The sequence below is a fragment of the Felis catus genome, chromosome B1 (genome assembly GCF_018350175.1).
Source record: "Felis catus isolate Fca126 chromosome B1, F.catus_Fca126_mat1.0, whole genome shotgun sequence".
Taxonomy (NCBI): domain Eukaryota; kingdom Metazoa; phylum Chordata; class Mammalia; order Carnivora; family Felidae; genus Felis; species Felis catus.
The window spans coordinates 203,465,921-203,481,205 of record NC_058371.1 but is presented as its reverse complement, the minus strand read 5'-3'; the positions used below and the strand labels follow the sequence as shown (position 1 = coordinate 203,481,205).

Genomic DNA, 15,285 nt, shown 5'->3' with positions numbered 1-15,285 from the left:
TATTATTTCTATGGTATCTGTTTTCTCAACTAGTATATGTTTCATAACAATAGGAATCTGCCTTTCTTGATCCTTTCTACACTCCCAGGGCCAGTCAAAACATCTGGCATACAGTAGGCATTCAACAACTGTCTAATGACTAATGAATAAATACATAAATTGTCCTATGAGCTAGGCATTGTTATTTTAGTTTTACTGATGAGAAAACCAGAACATTGACTTGCCCAAACTAACATAGCTAGGAAGCAGCAGAACAAGATTTAAAATGTACTGTTTTTCAGTGTTTAACACTTGCTTCTCATTGGTGCCCAATAATGAGAAAGAATTATAGCCCAGAGTACTTCTACAAATCCCTTGTGAACTCCCTACAAGGCAACTTTAGCAAGCTTCATCATTTTCTTAAAGACAGTGAAAAGGTGATGCTCATGACTAAGGTTACCCATGGCTTTTTGAAATAAGAGGTGCAGCATATCTATCTTCTGGACAGCAATGTAGAAGGATCGGAGGCCAATGTGGACGAACTGGGCAATTATTAAGCATTTTAGTTATGTATTGATAGGCTCTGAATTATTTCTGTTTGCACTTTAGTTCTATTTTCTACATGTTACAAATTGATCGTGTTCTTGACATACCTATCATTTATTCTCATTTATACTATACCTCAAGATAATTAGACAATTGTTGATAAATATCTAATAATAATGACCTGAGAATTAAGCCTTTTAGGTGGCAAGAAGCACAATGTACGTGTTTGATGTTTGTTTTCTATCTATGAGTCAACATCAATCCCTTAGAGTGAACAAAATGTTATTATTAAACCTTTCCAATCAGACAGTTTTTCACTGGATTTGTTACACAATTATACTGCTGTGCTTAAGTTCACAAACATATTTCATAAAAAAAATAAGGAAAACAAAATTGATCAATGGAATAGACTACACTAACAGAGTGAAGGGGGGAGACACATACTCATATCAACTGAGGCAAAAACTACCTCCACGCAATAAAAGCCATATTTGAAACACCCACAGCAAGTATCATACTCAATAGTGAAAGACTGAAAGCTTTTCCTCTAAGATCAGGAACAAGTCAATAGTGCCCACTTTCACCACTACTATGCAAAATAGTACTAGACATTCTAGCCAGAACAAGTAGGAAAAAAAGAAAAAGAAAAGGCATCCAAATAGGAAGTAAAATGATGTTTGCATATGATATAATCTTATATGTAGAAAACTATTACACACACATGCAAAATAACTTAGACTAAATGAATTCAGCAAATACCAGGAGACAAAGGCAACAAGTAAAAAACAGGAGTATTTCTACACACTAACAATGAAGAATCTGAAAGAGAAATTACAAAAGCAATCCCATTTACAACAACATCAAAAAGAATAAAAGACTTAGGAAGTCATTTACTCAAGGAGATGGAAGATTTGTACAGTGAAAACTACAAAACATTACTGAAATTAGGACAGGGGCACCTGAGTGGCTCTATCCGTTAAGTGGCCAATGTCGGCTCAGGTCATGATCCCACAGTTCATGAGTTCGAGCCCCACATCGGGCTCTGTGCTGACAGCTCAGTGCCTGGAGCCTGCTTCAGATTCTGTGTCTCCCTCTCACTCTACCCCTCCCCACTCACACTCTGTCTCTCTCTCTCTCCAAAATAAACATAACAAAAAAATTTTTTTTAAAGAAAAGAAATTAGGACAGAAATAAATGGAAACACACCCCATGTTCACAGACTGGAAGACTTAATAGTGTTAAAATGTCAATACTAATGTGAAAAGTATTAAGGGAAACTTCACTAAAATGGAATCAGGGCCCTCATCCCCTGCCACTTGTCAACTGCAGAACCAACAGGAAAAGATGTATCTTGCATCTGGACAGGAATGTTCTTAATTTTCTTAACATTTTCTTTTTGCTAGTTTACTTGAAGAATACAGCATGTAAGGACACCCGGCTGACTCAGTCAGGAAAGCATGCAGCTCTCAATCTTGGGGTTGTAAATCCAAGCCCCATGTTAGGTATGGAGCCTCCTTAAAGATTTAAAGAAAAAGCGTACAGCATATAATACATACAACACAAAGTAAGTGTTAATCAACTGTTTATGTCATTGGTAAGGCTTTCAGTCAACGGTAGGCTATCAGTAGTTAGGCTTTCTGGGGAGTCAGGAGTTATACTTGGATTTCCAACTGCACAGGAGGACGGCACCCATAACCCCCATACTGTTCAAGTGTCAACTGTATTTCACTATCCCAGCAGAAGGAAAAAAGGTTCTCTCCTCCACCAGCAACAGCCCAGCCCATGAAAGACTGTCACAACTCAACCAATGAGAAGTCACTACACCTCAAACTCCGTTTACTCCAATGGACTGTTTGTTTATGACAGCCCTCCCAGCTCCCCCTTTCCTCTATAAAAGAGCATTCTTCTCCTTTGTTCTCTGGACTTGCTTATGGTTTTGCTGTACCTTGCATGAATTGCAATTCTCTACTAACCCGAATATGGTTTTGCTAGTAAATAACTGAGTTTTATTCTTAAGGTTAACATTACCCAAAGTGATCTATAGATTCGATGCAATTGCCATCAGAATCCAGATGATTTTTGTTTTTGGAGAAATAGAAAAATTCATCCTAAAATTCATATAGAATCTCAAGGGACTCCAAATACTCAACACAATCTTAGAAGAAAAAAGGAACAAAGCAGGACTCATACTATCCGAATTCAAAACTGACTACAAAGCTACAGTAACCAAGACAGTGTGGTACTGGCATAAAAACAGACATTTACACAAAAGAAACAGAATAGGGAGCCCAGAAATAAACCCTTGCATATATGGTCAAATGGTTGTTGACAAGGGTGCTAAGACTGGGAAAGGATAATTTTTTTCAACAAATGGCACTGGGAAAACAGGACATCCACATGCAGCATAAAATTGGACCCCTACCTCACACCATATACAAAAACTAATCCAAAATGGATCAGACTTAAGACCTAAAACTATAAAACTCTTGTAAGAAACATAGGCCAAAACTTCACAATATTGAATTTGGCAATGTTTTCTTAGATATGACACCAGAGCACAGGGAACAAAAGAATTTCTCTGTAGCATGTGATGGTGTTTGATAGCATTCTACCCACAGAACTTTCAAAATTGGAGTCAGTCCTCTCAAACACTGCCACTCTTTGTCAACTAAGTTTACGCAACATTCTAAATCCTTGTTGTCATTTCAACAATATTCATAGCATCTTCACCAGTAGATTCCATCTCAAGAAACCACTTTCTGTGCTCCCCCAAAGAAGCACCTCCTCCTCTATTCAAGTTTTATCATGAGATCTCAACAATTCAGTCCCATCTTGAGGTTCCACTCTTGATTTTAGTTCTCTTGCCATTTCCACCACATCTGCAATGACTTCGTCCATTGAGTCTTGAACCCCTCAAAGTCCTGCATGAGGGCTGGAACCCACTTCTCCCAAACTCCTGTTAATATTGATATCATGACCTCTTCCATGAACCATGAATATTCTTAATGGCATCTAGAATGGTGAGTCATTTCCAGGTTTTCAATTTGCCCAGATCCATCAGAGGAATCACTATTTATGACATCTACAACCTTATGAAATTTATTTCTTAAATAAGACTTCAAAGTCAAAATTATTCCTTGCACCACGGGCTGCAGAATGGATGGTCTGTTAGCAGGCATGAAAACATTAATCTTGCTTTACATCATCAGAGCTCTTGGGTGACTGGGTACAATGTCAATGAGCAGTATTATTTTGAGAGGAATCTTTTTTTCTGAACCGTAGGGTCTGAACAGTCGGCTTAAGATATTTGGTAACATGTTGTAAACAGATATGCTGTCATCCAGGCTTTGTTGTTCCATCTGTAGAGCGCAGGCAGAGTAGATTCAGCACAGTTCTTCGGGGCCCTAGGATTTTCCCAACGGTAAATGAGCACTGGCTCCAACTTCAAGTCACCAGCTACATCAGCCCCTAACAAGAGAATCTGCTTGTCCCTTGAAACTTTGAAGTCAGGCACTGACTTCTCCTCTCTAGCGATGACAGTCCCAGTCTTCTCCCCAAATGAGGCTGTTTTCGTCTACACCGAGAATCCATTGTTTAGTGTGGCCTCCTTCATGAATTATCCCAGCTAGACCTTCCGGAGAACTTGCTGCAGCTTCTCCATCAGCACTTGCTGCCTCACTTGGCACTTTCGTGTCATGAAGACGGCGTCTCTCTTAAATCTCATGAACCAACCTCTGCAAGCTTCGGGTTTTTCTTCTGCAGCTTCCTCTCCTCCCCCAGCCCTCACGGAATTGAAGAGAGTCAGGGCCTTGCTCTGGAAGAGGCTTTGGTTTAAGAGAGTATTGCAGCTGTTTTGATCTTCCTTCCAGACCACTGAAATTTTCTCCCTACCGACAGTTAGGCCATTTCCCTTTCTTATCATTCGTGTGCTCACTGGAGTAGCACTCATTTCCTTTAGGAACTTTTCCTTGGCCTTTGCAACTTGGCTGTTTGGTACAAGAGGCCTACCTTTCAGCCTATCTTGGCTTTACACATCCCTCCCTCACTCAGCTTCATCATGTCTAGCTTTAGATTTCAAGTGAGAGATGCGTGACCTTTCCTTTCACTTGAACCCTCAGAGGCCACTGTAGGGTTGGTTGTTAGTTGGCCTAATTTCAGTACTGCTGTGTCTCAGGGAGTCGGGAGGCCTGAGGAGAGGGAGATAGATGGGGGAATGGATAGTCAGTGGTGCAATCGGAACACACACATGTATCGATTAAGTTTGCTGTCTTATATGGGCATAGTTCCTGGTGCCCCCCAAAATTACAGTAGTAACATCAAAGATCATTCATCACATATCACCACAACAAACATGATAATAATGAAAAACTTGAAATATTGCGAGAATTGCCAAACTATGACACATAGACACGAAGTGAGTAAATGCTGTTGGAAAAATGTGCCAAAACAGTTACTTGGTGCAGGGTTGTCACAAACATTTTTTTTTAAAGATTTTATTAAAAAACAAAAACTCTACACCCAACACAGGGCCTGATCCCACAACCCTGAGATCAAGAGGCACACACGCCACCAACTGAGCCAGCCAGGCACCCCATCACAAACTTTCAATTTGTAAAAAACAGTATCTGAGAAGTTCAATAAAATGAGGTATGCCAATAGAGTATTCCTAAAACTCCACAACAACGAAGTAACCAATTCAAAACTGGGCAAACGACTTGACATTTCTTCAAACAAGATATACAAATGACCAATAAGCATGTGAAATGATGCTCAACATCACTAATCATTAGGAAATTGCAAATCAAAACTGTCATCATTTTGTATTAAATCACGACACACCCATCAGAATGGCTACTGTTAGAAAAAGAAAGAAAATAATTAATATTGGTGAGGATGTAGAGAAATTGCAACTCTGTGCACTGTGGAAAACAGAATGTGGTACAGCACTGTGGAAAACAGTATAGTGGTTCTCAAAAAGTTTTTTGGTCTCAAAAAGGACCAAACTTTTTGTGGTCCTCAAAAAGTTACACAGAATTACCATATGATCCAGCAATTCCACTTCTGGGTACATACCCCAAAGAATCAAAAGCAGGGTCTTTTGTACACATAGATAGATTTGTACACATGTATTCATAGAGGCAGTGTTATTCGTAATAGCTGAAATATGGAAGCAACCAAAGTGTCTATCAGCAGATGAATGGATAAGCAAAATGTGGTATATACATACAATGGAATATTTTTCGGCCTTAAAAAGAAGGAAATTCTGGCACATGATACAACATGAATAAACCTACAGGACATTATACTAAGTGAAATAAGCCCATCACAAAAGGACAAATACTGTCTGATTCCACTTCTATGAGGTCCCTAATCAAATCATAAAGACAGAGAGTAGAATACTTCCCAAGGTTGGAGGTTAGGGGGCAGGAAGATGGGAAATTTTTTCTTAATGGCTAAAGAGTTTTAGTTTTACAAGATCAAAAAAGGTATGAAGATAGACGGATGGTTAAAAACAAAACACAAACAAAACACACACACACACACACACACACACACACACACACACACACACCCCTAATATAGTTTATTGTAAAGGATGTTTGCCGTTCCACTCAATAGAAAGCATGGCAGAACAGGGAAAGAAAAGCTGGAAGGGAGAGAAAGCTGGTATGTCAGGACTAGGCAGGGTCCACCTAGTACCCTGGGTGGTGATAAGATGGGGTTGAGCAGTTATGGGCCACATAGTGAATTAGCACCATTATCCCAGAAAGTCTTAACTAGAGGAGCTTTTAAGTTATGTACAGGCCTTGCGTTACAAATGAGATACGTTTTTGAGTCTTACTGTGGCGGCAAAAAGAACCACAATTCCCAAGAACGGTCTGGCCCTATCACATGCTAGCTACAGCTCGGTCACCTGGCAGTCCCTACACAGCTGAGGATACAGCCTCAGCATCCTCTCTGGGAACTCCCGGTCTCCCAGCCCAGGCTCCCTGCTCCTAACAGGCTGGCTGACATGGCCACTGATGAGACCAACCTATTGATCAAGTCTTCTCATTGTTTTCACTCTGCACAGTGGGAAATCTCTCTATTCCTCCACAGGTTCTGTGACAGACCCAGACAGATACAGGCGTAAGCAACAAACATGTAATCACATAAGATACCAGATTGTTAAAATGCTCCTTAAATAGTTAAAAATCCTAAAACAAAACCTACATGTTGGGGTAAAGGACCATACAGATGTAGGACTTTAGATCTGGTTCTGTCTGGGACCTGCTTAGAGGCTGTGGGGCCACAGCATGCCAGTGCTGAACCTGTAGGCTGAACACCAGGGGCCGCCAGACTACAGGTAGAGTACTGCTACTTGCAGGTGTGTGCGAGTGGGTGGCAGGTATGATGTGCTCGGGTCCCCACTCTGCACTCATCTATGGCTCCTGGTGTCCATGACACTAAGATCAGCGGTGCAGACCAGGTGACTTCTAAATTTTTCTTCTGCCCTGATGAGTTATGAACCACTCTCCCCAGAAGAGGGAGAGAGCTGGAGTGAGGGAGACATCTGGCTTCCAGAGGCATTTAAAACAAAGCAGATGAGAAAATACTGGCAATGTGATATGAAGTAAAATGTACAGACAGCAGGAACTCAACCGCACCCAGTGTGTAAAGGAAAAACAGGAAGGAGGCATGCCAAGAAATTAACACTGGTTATCCCCCACATTGTGGGATTACAGTGGCTGTTAGTTTATTCTCTGTCCTTTCCTCTATTTTTCAGATATTCAAAATTACTTTTATAGTAAAAGGGGGGTGGTGGGGAGGGAAAGTCTCTTTTTCAGTCTACAATCTGGCTGCGGGACAAAGCTAAGAAGTGAAAATTGTATTTTGCAGTGTAATCCCTTTGTAGACCTAGTTTCTTTCCTGGGACAACCCAGATGATAGCTATGGCCCAAACGGAACACTAGAGTTCATCCAAACGTGTGGAGGCACTTCCAAACAGCTGTTCTAGAAAAATACTGTTACTCTTGCTCCTGGTCTGAGTGCTTATGGTATTTCAAAACGACAGACATAACATCAATGACAAGGAGGAGGAGGAGGGAAAGTAAGACTTAAGTGCGTTACTTGACACTCTAGCAGGCACTGCCATTGTCATGGGTCCCAGCATCAGGGAGCTATTGCTACTGAAAGATGCATTTACAACTGGGGCTAAAAGTCACCCCAGAACGTAACAGGGGTTCACATGGCCCAGAACCCAATGTGAACACATACACACCAGGAGTCTATACCCATGTACTACACACACACACACACACACACACACACACACACACACACACACTCCCAGAATCTAGTGTCTACACACACAATTAAACGCAAACATACACATATATAGAACCTTCCATGTGCACACACACATATCCCTGAAGCCCAACATAGGTGCACACTTCTCAAACCTAAAAGTGGCACACACACACCTTAGAACCTAACAAAGACATCAGAACCCAAAGTCCCGCAGAATCCAACACGCACACAAACCCCCCATAACCCACAGGGTCACACACGTCTCAGGTTTTCAACATGAGAGCAGACTCCTCTGAACCCAAAACAAACACGTTCATCAGATTCAACACTGGCACACACAGCCCTCAGCCCTAACACAGGTACAGACCCCTCAGAACACAACACACACCCCCGTCTCAGAACCCAAAACAGGAACACATCCTTAGAGCCCAAACAGGCAAACCTTTCAGAACCCAAACGGAGCACACACCCCTCTCCCAAAACAGAACACACCCCCTTGAACACAAAATGAATGCACACGGCCCCAGAAACCCAAAAGGGGCACACACACCCGTCACACCTAACATGGGAGCTCACCCCTCAGATGCTAAAACAGGCACACACAACTCAAAACAGACAGTAAGAGACACATCTCAGAAGCAACACAGGCACACACACCCTCAGATCCATAACGTAAGCACACAAAGCCTTCAAATCCACCACAGACACATCCTTCAGACCAAACACTGGCACACTCCCCTCAGCACCCAGCATGAGAACACCCCTCAGAACCTAACAGATGCTGGCATCTCTCAGAAGCAACAGGAACACACACCCTCAGACCCAACATGGGCACACACAGCAATCAGAACCAACAAGGAAAGCCCTCTTCACAACCAAATGGAAAGCAATGCTCAGACCCACATGGACACACAAGCCTCAAAATCAACACAGACATAAAACGCTTAGGCCTAACACGGGCCCCGCACTCCACAGAACCCAACATGGGAGCGCAGGCACTCCTCAGAACCAACAGGGTCACACACAGCCCGCTGAACCAACATGGACACAACCCTCAGACCCAACATAGGGCACATTCCTCAGAATCTAACACACAACCCTCAGACACAACACAGGACCATCCCTTATCACTAACACGAATACACAACCCTCAGACCCAAATAGTCACACACACTCCTCAAAGCTCAACCTAGGCTCACACCCCTTAGAACACAACATGGGCGCACACTCCTCAGAATTTAAGATATGTTCACACCCCCCAGAACGAACATGAAACACATGGGTACACACAGCCCTCAGAACCAACATGGACATACAACTCTTTCACCTAAACAGGCCACACACTCCTCAGAACCCAACATGGGAACACACACCCCTCAGAACCAACACAGACACACAAACCTTAAACCTAACACAACCCTAACATGTAAATGGGCACACACTTCTCAACACAATATGGAATACAGTCCTCAGAACATAACACATGCACACAATTCTCCAAACAAACCCAAATACACACCCTCATATTCAATATGGGCACAACACCCCTCAGAACCCAACACGACACACAGCCCTCATACCCACTCCTGGAGGAGACACTCAGAACCCAACCCAAACACACACTGCTCACAACCCAAAATGGGCACACACCCTTCAAACCCAACACGGACACACACACACCCACAGAACTAACACAGAAACATAACCCTTTAGCCTAACATATGCACACATACCCCACGGACCCAACAAAGACACATGAACACACAACCCTTAGACCTAACACAGGCACACACATCCCTCAGAACCCAAGACGGCTGCACACAACACTTAGGCCCAACATGAGAACACACATACTCTTCAGAACCAACATGCGCACACACACCTCTCACAACTCAATACTGGTGCACACACCCCCTCAGACCTGACATGGGTACACAACCCCCTCAGAATCGCACACTAATGCATATACCCCTCAGAAAACAGCTCAGCCACACACACCTCATGCCCATGGGAGTACACCCCTCAGAACTCAACACACACAGACAACCCTTAGAACCAATACACACACACACCCCTCAGAATGAACTCAGACACAACCCGCACACCAACACAGGCATACACAACCCACAGAACCCAATACAGGTGCACACACCCACAGACACAACATGGGCACGTTCCCCTCACCCCCACATGCACACACAAACCTCAGACATGACAAAGGTATACACTCATCAACCCAACATGGAGTCACATGCCCCTAGGACCCAACATGGAGGCACTCACACTCTCAGAACCAAAACAGACAAATACCCGTCAGATCCAAAAGGGACACACACCACTCAGAACCCAATGAGGGAACACAACCCTCAGATGTCAACAAGGACAAAGCCCTCAGAATAAACAAAAACACACAACCCTCAGATAAGCACACATGCCCTTTAGAACGCAACACAGGCATACAAGCCTCACACCCAAAACAGGCAAAACACCCAACTGTGCACACATCCTCAGAACCCACCTACAGGCACGCAGACCCTACAGAACCACCGTGGGAGCCGACACCGACTCTCCATGGGGCACACAGATACCTTAGACCCAATATGGGCACACACATCCACAGTCAACAAGGACACACACACCTCTCAGAATCCGAAATGGATACACACCTATGACACTCAACATGGGCACACACTCCTCATAACACAACAAGGACACATGCCTAAAAGCAACAAGATACACAGCCCTCAGAACCAATAGGACGCACAACCCTCAAAACTCAACACAGGCACACACCCTTAAAACCAACATGCACACACAACCCTAAAGTTTAACACAGGCAAACACACCCCTCAGAACACAACATAGGTGCACATCCCTCAGACCCAACACAGGCAAACACCCGTCAGAACACAGTACAGTTTCACACAACCCTCATACCCAACAAGGGGGTATGAACACAAACACACACCCATCGTAACTCCAAATAGGCAGATAACCTCAGGCCCAACACAGACACACACCCCCTCCCAGCCAACATGGACACACATCCACCCCTTCCACCTAACAAGAGCACACAGACACTTCAGAACCCAAACGGGCACACATACCTCCCAGAATCCACCACATGCACACAAACTTTCCTCAGACAGCATGGGAGCCCTTCCTCAATATCTAATACACCCACAAAACTTCATAACCAACAAGAACACACACCCCTCAGCACAACACAAACAGAAAACACCCTCAGAACCAACATGGACACACAACCCTCAGACCCAACGCAGGCACACACCACTCAGAACTTAACACGGAGCACATAAGCACATACCTTCAACTCAAAACAGGAACACACACCCCCTTCAAAATGAACACCTACTCACACCCCTCAATACACATGTGACCTGGCACAAAAATCCCTCAGAACCCAACATGAGTGCACACATACTCCAGAACCTACATGGGCTCACACACACCTCAAACCCTACATGGACAAACATCTCAGAACCCAAAACAGGGACACACACCCTTTAGACCAAACACAGGAGCAAAAACACACCTCAAAATCAACAGGGACACACACCCTCACCCAATATGGGAGCACACCCTTCAGAACCAACACTGAACATGCACATCTCAAACCCAACACAGACAGAACACCTCTCAGAAACCAACATGGCCACACAACCCTCAGAACACAACACGGGCACACACCCCTCAGAAACATCATGGACATACAACCAGCGGACCCAATAGGGCACAACACAGCAATACGCGCTCCTCAGAACCAACACAGACACACAACCCTCTAAGCCAGATGAGCACACACACTCCTCACAACAAACACGGGAGCACAACACTCTGAAGCCAACATGTGTACACACACACACACACACCTCGGAACTGACACAAATGTAAACACCTCAAACCTAAAATAGACACACACACCACTGCGAAGCGACTCAGGTGCACAAGCCCCTCAGAACCCAACATAAACACAACGCCTTAGGACTTACACAGGCACACATACCCCAGAACCAACATGGGCACATACACCCCTCACAACCCATAATAGGCACACAAGAGCAGACCCCTCAGAACCCAATCCCAAGGCACACCTCTAAGAACCTAAAACAGGCACATCACCTCTCAAATTAACACAGACACACACTTGTAGAGCCAAGGACACGCAACCTTAGACCTAACAGAGGCACGCCCCACCACAGAACCCAAAAGAGGCACACCCCTCACAACCAACACAGGAGCACACACCTCAGACCAACACAGGCACCAACATTCTCACCCAACTCGGGAGCATACCCCTCAAGACCTAACACGTGCACACATGCCTCGAACCCAGGATGAGAGCACCCCCCTCGGAACCTAACACGTACTCATACCTCTCAGAATCAACACAAACCCATGTCCCTCAGATCCACCACGGAGAGACACAGCTATCAGAACCAACGAAGACAGCCAGCCCCTTAAAACCAAGTGGAACTCAACCCTCAGACCCAACACGGACCCACCACTCAGAACAACAGACACCCAACCCTCAGACGCAGCTCGGCACATACCCTCAAGACCCAATATGGGAGCACCCCCCCCAAGAGCCCAAAATAGGCACGAGCCCCTCAGAACCAACACAGGTCCCCCCTCAGGCCCCACACAGGAGCACAGACACCCCTCGGAAACCAACATGGACTCACAACCCTCAGACTCAGACGGGCACACGCCGCTCCATACCCAGCACAGGAGCACACAACTCAGAACCTAACACACACGCAACACAAACACCGCGCCGGCAAAATCCAGGCCCACTCCCCCCGCCCCCCCCCGCACAACCCAGTACAAGCATCACAGGCCGCACACCCGACATCGGAACACACACACCTTCAGACCAACAAGGCCCCGCAACCTCAACGTGAGCGCACACCCCTCAGGTCCCAACACAGGCAGACACCCTTTGACCCAACACAGGATGCGCTCCCCAGAATCTGACACCCTCACAAACCCTCAGAGTGAACACGAACGCACAACCTTCAGACCAAAACAGGCACGCGCCCTCCTCAAAACCCACATGGGGCTGACACACCTCAGAACCAACACAGACATACAACCCTCGTGCCCACCACGGCTGCACACACAACCCTTAAACCGAACACAACCTTCAGATATAAATGGACACACATGGAGCACACCCCTCAGAACACAACACATAGACAACCCTCACAACCAACCGGAAAAAACACCCCTCCTACAGAACAACCTTCAGACCCCAGGCGCACGCGCCCCTCAGAACCAACCGACACACATCTCCCCACACAACACGGGAGCACACCGTCCGGAAGCCAACTCACGCACACACACCTCAGAACTGACCAGAACGCTCCTCCCTCGGAACCCAGCACGGGCCAGCCAACAAGCACGCACAACCCTCACACGCCTGTCAGACCCGAACTGTGAGAATCAATAAAAGGAAACTTTAGTGAGAACCACGCCTCCTCGACTGCAGACCCCACCGGAAGAGGGGCCTGGCGAGGCCCAACTGCTTCAAGATCCCAGGAGGAAGGAAGGTTTCCTTCGGCTCCAGCAGCAGCCCAGCCAATGAGAAGCCACCACACTTCCAGCTCCCAGTTTCCTCCAATGGGCTTTCTGTTTACAACAGCCCCCGCCCCCCATAAGACAGGGTCCTCGGCGTTCCGTGCCCTAGCGAAGGGTTTTGCCTTAACGTGCTGGTCCTGGGGGGCCGTTCTCTGCTGTTCCAAAGAAGCCTATCCTTTCCGGAACAGTAACGGGCAGTTTTGTTTTTAAGGTTAACAGTGCACGTGCACACACTCCTCAGAGCCCGCCGCCACCCACTCCCCTCACCCAACCCTGGAGCGCCCGCTCTCAAACCTGTCACAACCCACCAGGACGCAAGCCCGCAGCCCTGACACGGGCTCGGCCCCCTCGAAACCCACACGCGCCCACACCCGCTGCGGTCTGAGGAAGCGCGGCTCGCCCACAGGGCCGCACCTGGCGCAGCGCGGCCTCCGCGGCGCCGCCCTCCCGCTGCCGGAGCTGCTCCCGGAAGCGCGCCACCTGCTCCAGTAGCGCGTCCACGAGCGAGGGCGCCGCGTCCCCCTCGAGCGCGGCCAGGCGGGCGCGGAGGCGCTCTATGAGGGCATCCCGCGCCGCCAGCTCGTCCTGCAGGCGCCTCAGCCGCTGCCCGGCCTCGTGGTACAGGCCACAGAGCGTCGCAGCCGCGCGCGGGGCCCCCTCCCGCCCGCCGGACCCAGCGGCCCCCGAGGACATGGCCGCGGGCCGCTACCGGAGGGCGCGCGGACGACACCAACTTCCGCGCCGGGTCTGGACTGGCTCACCTTCCCGGAACTTTTCCCGGAGCGTCCCGCCCACCGCCTTGACCCCGGCCCCGCCCACGGCCCACAGCCAGGCCGCGCCCCCCCACCGACAGCCCGGCCCCGCCCACAGCGACCCGCTTGGCCCCTGACCCACCGAGAAGCCGCCCCAGACCGCCCACAGCCTGGCCCCGCACGCGGCGACCGGCGTGACCCCTGACCCACGGAAAGGCCGGCCCCGCCCCGCCCACAGCCCGGCCCCGCCCCCTGCCAACAGCAGGCCCCGCCCCGCCATCGGCGCGGCCACGCCCATGGAGGCCAGCGTGGCCCCTGACCCACGGAAAGGTCGGCCCCGACCGGCCGCTAGCCCGCCCTGCCCGCGGCCCGCGGCACATCCCAGTCTCCCGGCCCACAGCAGGCCCCGCCCCCCGCCGACAGCACAGCCCCTCTCCCCCGCCCACTGAACGTCCCCGCCCCCCGCCGACAGCCAGCACGGCCACGCCCCCTGCCAAGAGCTGGCCCCGCCCCACCGACAGAACGGTTCCGCCCCGCACCGAGAGCAAGTACCAGCCCTCTCTCCCGGCCCCAGCCGTTGGGGCCTGGCCTCCCGGGGTGGCTGGCTTGTCCCAGCGGCCCAATTCCCTCCCCCCTCCCTGCCCCCCCCCCCCGCCTCCCTCTCCCCGCGTGAGGGGAGTTTTAAGGGAGTCAGCTGAGAGGAGGAGGGAGAGTGAGACACCTCTCATGCAGCTACTGATGGGAGGGAAAGAATGGGTCACTGGCGACTTCAAGTACAGGACCTGTGCGTGGGTCAAAATCCCTGGGCTGCAAGCCAACTTAGCCACATAAAACAACAGGAACGGAGCGACGTCTCCCTGAGCTCAGGGAGATGCCCTACCCACCCAACTGCATGGCGGTGGCCCCTGCATGCCCCTCTCTAAGACAGGAGGGAGCTGCCCTGTCCTACCCTCGTTTCTCCATCCCTTTCCTTCCCCCAACGTCCCAGACCAACTCCAAGGGTTTTTCTGACTCCTCGCTCTTTTCTTTTTCAGTCTGATCTTTCCCCCACAATGACACCCAGGCACATCCGTGATCTTTCAAAGGTTCCCTCCCTCACAGCGGCTGCACCCCTGCC

General features: G+C 48.2%; 1 protein-coding gene across 1 annotated transcript in view; it reads right to left on the bottom strand.

The window, feature by feature from the left end:
* The window catches only part of TNIP2 (TNFAIP3 interacting protein 2), a 34,263-nt gene extending 20,144 nt beyond the window's left edge, over positions 1-14,119 (bottom strand). Inside the window, exon 1 of the mRNA XM_023253523.2 lies at positions 13,831-14,119. Coding sequence (XP_023109291.2) covers positions 13,831-14,109 — 279 coding nt within the window. The 5' untranslated portion in view covers positions 14,110-14,119. The remainder of the gene's footprint in view (positions 1-13,830) is intronic.
* Between the last annotated feature and the right edge of the window lie 1,166 nt (positions 14,120-15,285).